The sequence below is a fragment of the Chenopodium album genome, chromosome 20 (genome assembly GCF_948465745.1).
Source record: "Chenopodium album chromosome 20, dcCheAlbu1.1, whole genome shotgun sequence".
Classification (NCBI taxonomy): Eukaryota; Viridiplantae; Streptophyta; class Magnoliopsida; order Caryophyllales; family Amaranthaceae; genus Chenopodium; species Chenopodium album.
In genome coordinates, this window is record NC_137853.1 from 7,439,783 (window position 1) to 7,447,619 (window position 7,837).

The following is a 7,837-nucleotide window of genomic DNA, read 5'->3' on the forward strand; positions in this document are numbered from 1 at the left end:
TTGAAAAACAATTTTATTTTATTCAAATGCTACGTGTACAAGATTGGTATATAATATGAAAATCAAGGAGACTTATTTGTCCTTGATGAATTTGACTTATAAAATACTTTTTATTTCTTAGGAGAAAATTATATAATTTCATACAATTAGTTAGTGTAAAATGATCTTATTCGAGACTAATATTTAATAAAGATGAACAAAGTGTAAGTATCAAAGAAGCATTTTGTTTTGCTATACATCAGATTAATACTACAAAGTATTTGATATTAATGGTTATTAAATAAATAAATGTATGTTAACATTAGCAATTCTGCTACAAATGAAATGTTACATGTAACAAATAACACACACACAAAGGAAGTATTCAAGTATATGTCGTATCTAGCATTATTTTCTGTTTTAACTTGATCTTAAGTACATGCTCATCTCAAAGTATATTAAATAAAATACGAATAAACAATGGTGGTTTAGATTAATTATTGGTAATTGCGATGCATTTGGCACAGTGGGAGATTGGGAGCACCGACTATAAGAAGTGCTCTGCATTGATCCCATCCAGATACCATTTATTCTAATAAATGGAGAGGTCTGTTTCATACGACGTACAGTAGTCCATATTCATTACTCACTAGTAACTCCACAGTCCATGTCTAATACATACTTCCTCCGTCCTATCGAAATTGCCTCATTTAATTACGAGATCAAATAAGACAATTTCTTTGTTTAAATAAGACAATTTCATTGGGACAGAAGAAGTATTATCATGTATTGGTTCATCCTATTTATTTGTAAGGATGGTATCCCACGTTGCCTATTTATTGGTTTCTTGTTGACCCCATTGAATTGGCCCATTACAACTTATTACAAGCACCACCAATACGAGGTGATAATAGATTCCCTGGACAAAAAGTTATAAGACATTCGATCTTGAATTCTTGATCAATAATAATCTCGATCACCTAAATGATGGTCATGATTATTGTAAAAGACATAATCAAGGAAAACGAAGGAGAGTAGAAAAGGACGTGTTTGATAGAGTTAGATCTGATTATTGGGCGGGTTTGATTAGCTATGTGTGGATCATTAACAAATCGCCTTGATAAGGGCCAAATGATGGTCATGGCCCGTCTATGTGGATTGCAAGAAGCTAGATTATCGGAGGGCTAGTAAATAAGCAAGGAAGAAGAATCGAGGAGAATGAAAAAAGTTATTACATTGTAATTCTAAAGTATGCGAAAGGCGCGCATGTTCTCTTCAGTTTATTTTCAATTCAGTTCAGCTCCAATAAGTTCAGTTCAGTTTAGTTCAGCTCCAATAAGTTCTATTCAGTTAGTTCAGTTTAGTCACTCAGAACAGGCCCAAAGTATATGTAAGTTTTTTACCTCAATTATTTTCTTTAATACAATATTACAGTATTGTGTAGGAACTTGTAAAATTCATTAGAAGATTTACAACTAGCTATGCCATGTTGTGCTATGACAAAATTTTCAAAATAGAAGCCCAAACAAGGTCCAAGCCCACTTGGAACCGTGTTATATCATGTCATCCTTGCAACAAGTCTTATGCCATTTGACATAATGACATCAATCTAATGTCCAACCACCTCAACGTTAACCTCAAAAACACAAAAGTCAAATCTTAGGCTTTAAAATAAAAATTTTCTTAATCATAAACAACCAAAATCAGTTGGTAACCACACAATTTTATAATGATTAAATCATGGTAAGTGAATTAAACTATGCTAAATAAATAAATTTTATGATCAGTGGCAACTAATTGATTGAGATATGAGCTTCACGTTCCAATGTTTTTGGTTTCCACGTTTCATGATAAATTCATAATCACTTTTATGTTTTAATAATCAAAATTAAATACATCAAATAAAAGAGTTTTTAATTTTCATCAAACATTTTATTGCAAAACTCAATTATTAGTCCTTAATTTAGAAGAGAAGAAAAAAATAAAATTCAAGAGATGGCAACTCTCAAGGTTTATGCTGATAGGAGGTCCCAACCAACTCGAGCAATTATCCTTTTCTGCAAGTAATTAAACTTGTTTTGTTTTATTATTAACATTAATCAAAATGATTTTTTCAGCTGGTAATCCTAATATATTGAAATTCAAGTTTGTTAAATGTTTGCACTAATTGGAATTATTATGTTGTAATTAGGGTTAACGGTATCGAGTTTGAAGAAGTGGAAACAAGGCTCTTTAGCGATGATCTCCAAACTCCAGAATATCAAGGTGCTTAATTTTACTAATTACTTGTCTTTACCTAATTTGGTTGGCCCTAAGCAAGATTTTCTTTTGTTGTTATGACTTGTGAACTTATGCCAATGTCAACTAAATCATATGCAAGTATTTGCTTTATTCTAAAAGTCACATTGTATTATGTTGGTTTATATGAATATATATAGAGTTTATGTTTGTCGTATTTAGCACTTTTATTTTCTGATAACAAAGTTTAACCATGATTATAATGTTTTGTTGACAAAAAAAAAAAAAAAAAAAAAAAAAGCCCATGATTATGACATTTGTGCAAAAACCTCTAAAACCAAGCAAAAAATAATTGATTTACTAAATTTATTGACCAAATTTCAGCAATCAATCCTATGAAGAAAGTCCCAGCAATAGCTCATGGAGATTTTACACTCTTTGAGAGGTAATTTAATTAGCTCATCATCATAGTTAATTACACAAATTATTATTGCTAAGTTCACACTTTTTAATTAGCTTTGAAATTTTTACAAGTGCAACTAATAAAAGAATTAAGTTGTATCTCATCAAATGGTTTTTTTGTCACTCTTGCTCGCAGCCATGCCATCCTCGTGTACCTTGCTTGCTCTTATCATGTACCCGATCACTGGTATGCTCATTAGTTTCTCACTCGATTCAAATGCTATTCCAGTGTAATTATATTAATGCGTGCACTCATATATTAAGATCAAAATTCATCAATTTTGACTGTAATGATAATTGTTACCTAAACCCTCTACACAAACACTTGGTAATGATAATGGTTTAATGAGTCCGTTTCAGATCACCCAAAAAACACTTACTAAACATGCTCTAAAATTTAAATTTTGATCATGTAGGTATCCCGCTGATCTTTGCAAGAGGGCTAAGCTTCAATCCTTGTTGGATTGGCATCACTCCAACTTGCGCTATGGTTCAAGTAATATATCAATACAACACTAGTATTTCCATTTTGTTTTACTGATGAAGTGATGAGAAGTATAATACAACATTATATACTAAATTACTAAAAAATGTTACATACATGTACTTCCTTTGATTTCTTAAATTAAAACTATTTAACTAGCACATTTTCTAACACGTAACTTTAATTAACAATTAATATTTTTTACCTTGCTAATATACTTTTATGGTGTATGCAGTGGGATACTTGGTTAACACAATATTAGCCCAATTTTTGGGAAAATTGCCGAACCCTGATCGTGCAGCTGATTGTGAAAACAAATTGGTTGAATCATTTTCCACAATTGAGAAAGTATGGCTTAAGGACGATGCCAAGTTCTTGCTAGGCAACGATCAACCCTCCATTGCCGATCTTTCCTTGGCTTCGGAGATTATGCAACTTCATGTAAGCAAATAAACTTTGTCAAATACCTCTCATTGATCAATATTATGCCTCCATATTCATTGTTAATCAAGCATGCAATTAAGTTAAAAGGTAAATGTGTAAAGTAGCGCGATTTTAATGGTTTACTAGGACTAACAATTTGTTCTTGTACGTATATAGATGTTGCCTGATGAAGAAAGGGATAGGTTGATAGGCCCTTACAAGAAAGTTCAGCAATGGATTGAGAATGTGAAAGAGGCTACTAACCCTCATTTTGATGAAGTTCACAAGTATCTCTTTGATGTTATTGCCACTTTGAAGCAGAAGGCTTAATTTTCGAAAACCTATATTATTATGTGTTACTTTGTATTAAACCATTTCTCTTAATACTTTGTTCACAATTTGATTAATTAAGGAGGTTTTCAGCCTTAATCTATCTCATTTTATATTTTGATTTTGAGTTGTTCACTTGTTAATTCTTACATTTATGCTTTATATTTTGAGTACCGAGTAATTTTATTTTTAAGTATCTTTTTATTTTGTGGGTTTAAATTAGTTCATATAATTAGGGCCATTCTTATTTTCTTTTTTTGTATAATACTCCTATAATCTCCACGTATCTTAAAACTTAAAAAGTTAGAATGAATTAACTAGTGATGTTTTACTATTTGTTTATTTTTTTTAACCACAGATATTCACTTATGTCAAGTCCACTTTCCTTAGCCTACACACCAAACTAGCTTAGGCCCAACCCACTCATTATGTATCATGCCAAAATTTCCAAAATGACAATCCCGACATAGTCCAAATCCAATTGTTGCCAGCACGGTTATGTCGTGCGGTGTTTTGTTGCGCTTCTTAAAAAAACCAACTATGATTAAGCCTAACACATCTTGTAATTTTTAGTGCATGCACGTACCATGCTTTTTGTGTTGGGTCATGTAGTCATCACAACTTGACTTGACTAGTGCCATTTTAAGCCACAACTTTTCAAGCTCCTTGCAACACTACCTCTTTTAACAAAGAGAAACGAATAAAGTAAAATAGACAAAAGATGTTTTTTTTTTTAAACAAAGTAGACAAAAGATGTTATTGTCCTACAACTTTATCTATAAATATATGGTGTTGTATTCACTCAAATTATGAGTACTGCCAAAACAAGAAAGAGTTTGAGAGAGAGAGCGAGAGAAATGGCAACAGAATTGCTCAAAGTTTATGGTGATCGCAAGTCTCAACCCACCCGTGCTATCTTGATCTTTTGCAAGTAATTTTACTCTTTCCTTTTATTTTATTACCTTCATATATTTTTTTTTTTTACATCATATGATGGATCGCTGAAAAACATCATACAATTTTGATCATTGAAAAACATCATACAATTTTTGGCATGCATTAATTATACTTATACAATTATCATGTTAATGATGCTTGGCATAATTTAGATTTACATATTATATATACTTGTAATTCTTACGCCAATTAACATTTGTACTTTTAGGGTAAATGGGATCCAATTTGAGGAGGTGGAAATAAGACTCTTCACTTCTGATGTTCAAACTCCAGAATATCAAGGTATATTGGCTTTTGTTTCTTTGAATTTAGAAAATATTTATTTATATTTGTCAAATTGGGAATTTTGTGTTTGTTTCACATGGTAAAATTAACATACAATTGTACAATACTCAATTTTGTAAGATGATTGACAGAGATATAGGATAAATTTTTTAACGGTAAGGAAGATCGGACCTGATCAGACCTATAACACTCATGGGTTTTTAATTGGCTTGCGAATTTGCTATGTATTTTAATTATTATTTCCCTTTCTATTTTTCTTCTTTAATACAGTAGTTATTTTCTGGTTTAATCTTTCAGCAATACATCCATTGAAGAAAGTCCCAGCAATAGCTCACGGAGATTTTACTCTATTTGAAAGGTAATCATGGAGTAAATTAAACATTTTGTTCAAGTTACTTATGGAGTAATTAATTGTGTTACAAACTAACAAAGTAACAATCATGGAATAAATCTTTTAATTTTGCTTCTATTTTATATTTAATAAAATCAGCAAGTTTAAAAAAAAAAAAATTATCAATTAGCATTTTTCGTTTCTTATGTTTTACTCTGCTTGCAGCCATGCCATACTCACATACCTCGCTTGTTGGTATAAAGTGCCTGATCATTGGTGAGCTTATTACGTTTTTCCTTGCTAGTCAAATTAGAAAATTGATTTTAATACACCTTATATTGATTTTGGCACATTCCCTGTGAGGCGAGCATAGAAAATTGTGCTTTCACAATTAGTGTGCCAAAATCAAATTTATACGTGTCAACAATTAAATCATTGATGCCTATTTCTTTTTGAAACTCTGATCTAGGCCAGGGCAAGTATTCATGTTTCAATTGAATTAAAAAATGTAGGTACCCAGCTGATCTACGAAAGAGAGCTAAGGTTCAATCTGTGTTGGATTGGCACCACACAACTTTACGTTATGGTTCAAGTAATATCATCTCTCTATAACTCTTCTCAATAAAATAGTTTCATGTACTCCCTTGAGCCAGAGAAATCTAGTGTCACCTAATTAACTTCATATGATTTTGGTACTCCAAGATAAGTTTAGAATTTTTTAGTTAATTTAAACTTAGACAATGTTCAGTTCATCTGATCTGATTTGACTTAATTTAAATTTTCTGAATTGATTGAATTTGACTTGATCTTGTCTAAATTTGATTTTCATATTTAGCTTGTATATTGTGTATTATGATGTTCCTCGTTCAAGAGTAATAATCAAGACTGTCAACAACATTATAGTTTAATTATGCTGTATTATTTTGGTTTGTACTAATTCTCATATAATTTATTCTTGGATGAACCCAGCAAGATACCTGATAAACACAATATTTGCTCCAATATTTGGTAAAACGCCAAATCCTCAAGTAGCAGCCGAATATGAACAGACGTTGGTTCAATCTCTTTCAACCATTGAGACTTTGTGGCTTAAGGGCGACGCCAAGTTCCTGCTAGGCAATGATCAACCTTCTGTTGCCGATCTTGCTCTTGTTTGCGAAATCATGCAACTTCATGTAAGCCATCATTCACTAGCTTTACCAACATATATCTCATTTTGGGTGCATATATAGAGTGTATGTGATCGAGTGCAACTTTTAAGCTAGTGTTATTATGAGATATAAAAAATTCAAAAGTTGCATATTATTTTAAGCTTCAAGTTCAAAAACTTGTTACTAACATGTTTTTGAACAGATGATACCTGATGATGACAGGAAGAGGATTATAGGTCCATTTAAGAAAGTTCAACAATGGATTGCGAATGTAAAAGAGGCTACAAACCCTCATTTTGATGAAATTCACCAGCATCTCTTTGATGCTATCGCCAGTTCCAAGCAAAACACGACTTAATCTCCAATCTGAAAGGCCGAAAAGTCGAAAAACATTGATCTCGTATGGAAATTAAGTATGTAGTATTTGATTGATGAGGTTATATATGGTTCTCCTCTATGTACGCGAGTTCTTACATGTATTTGTGTTATGTGGTTTTGAATGCCTAAATTGTGACCTGCATTAAATTAGCCACTACTATAAAAATAAAGTTTCGATGACCTAAATAAGTGATGATATATACTTATATTTCATGTAAGTTTTAGATAAATACTTTAGTGTTCGGGGCCGGGTCTGCTCTAAACAAATTGAATAGCCCCCAATCTAAACCCGACTTGTTTAAGTTTTCAAGTTCAATATCTTAACCCTAATATTTGATGTATTGTTTTTTGGATCAAGTTCAAGTTGACTATTTGATTTAAAAATTTTAGGAAAATTTGCTGAAAACTATCTTATTAAAACCAAATTTTGTTGAAAAATCATATAATTTTATTTGTCAAAGCACATCTTTTTTATTTTTTTTTGTTGAGTCCCACCATTCCCCGGATTCTGACGACTATCTTACATTTCCTGCGTTGATTAGCATGTGCACCTCACGTGACTCACTTAACCGCACTTTTCTGATCTTTTATTTTTTTTCCCCCTTTCCCCTCCATTCACTTCTCCTCTTCGTCACTCCTTTGCTCCATTTCGCACAACTAATAAAAATGCAAGTTTCTTTCAATGATAAACAAAAAATGTTTATCACATGACATTTTCGTAAATAAATTAATAATTTTTTCATTAATGTGGGCTCCACATTTGATGGTGACTGGATAAAATTACTTAATTATTTACGAAAATGCCATGTAATGAATATT

General features: G+C 31.5%; 2 protein-coding genes across 2 annotated transcripts; both read left to right on the top strand.

Annotated features, from left to right (window-relative positions):
- Window positions 1-1,974: 1,974 nt before the first annotated feature.
- On the top strand, window positions 1,975-3,916 carry LOC145596521 (glutathione S-transferase T1-like). Its single transcript, XM_081652698.1, has 7 exons — window positions 1,975-2,042; window positions 2,171-2,244; window positions 2,602-2,662; window positions 2,816-2,866; window positions 3,096-3,175; window positions 3,399-3,604; window positions 3,764-3,916. The coding sequence occupies exons 1-7, from the start codon at window positions 1,975-1,977 to the stop codon at window positions 3,914-3,916; spliced, it is 693 nt and encodes a 230-aa protein (XP_081508824.1).
- Window positions 3,917-4,693: 777 nt separating this feature from the next.
- Window positions 4,694-7,347, top strand: LOC145596520 (glutathione S-transferase T1-like). The gene is made up of 7 exons (XM_081652697.1): window positions 4,694-4,847; window positions 5,082-5,155; window positions 5,456-5,516; window positions 5,715-5,765; window positions 6,002-6,081; window positions 6,459-6,664; window positions 6,843-7,347. Exons 1-7 carry the CDS (start codon window positions 4,726-4,728, stop codon window positions 6,996-6,998), a joined length of 750 nt encoding a protein of 249 aa, XP_081508823.1. The 5' UTR covers window positions 4,694-4,725; the 3' UTR covers window positions 6,999-7,347.
- The last annotated feature ends 490 nt before the right edge of the window (window positions 7,348-7,837 follow it).

Bases quoted from the DNA above. Each gene is read 5' to 3' on its own strand.
- LOC145596521 (XM_081652698.1), top strand. From the start codon at position 1,975: ATGGCAACTCTCAAGGTTTATGCTGATAGGAGGTCCCAACCAACTCGA. The intron at 2,663-2,815 runs GTAATTTAATTA...TCTTGCTCGCAG, and splicing joins GATTTTACACTCTTTGAGAG to CCATGCCATCCTCGTGTACC. The intron at 3,605-3,763 runs GTAAGCAAATAA...GTACGTATATAG, and splicing joins CGGAGATTATGCAACTTCAT to ATGTTGCCTGATGAAGAAAG.
- LOC145596520 (XM_081652697.1), top strand. From the start codon at position 4,726: ATGAGTACTGCCAAAACAAGAAAGAGTTTGAGAGAGAGAGCGAGAGAA. The intron at 4,848-5,081 runs GTAATTTTACTC...TTGTACTTTTAG, and splicing joins GCTATCTTGATCTTTTGCAA to GGTAAATGGGATCCAATTTG. The intron at 5,517-5,714 runs GTAATCATGGAG...CTCTGCTTGCAG, and splicing joins GATTTTACTCTATTTGAAAG to CCATGCCATACTCACATACC.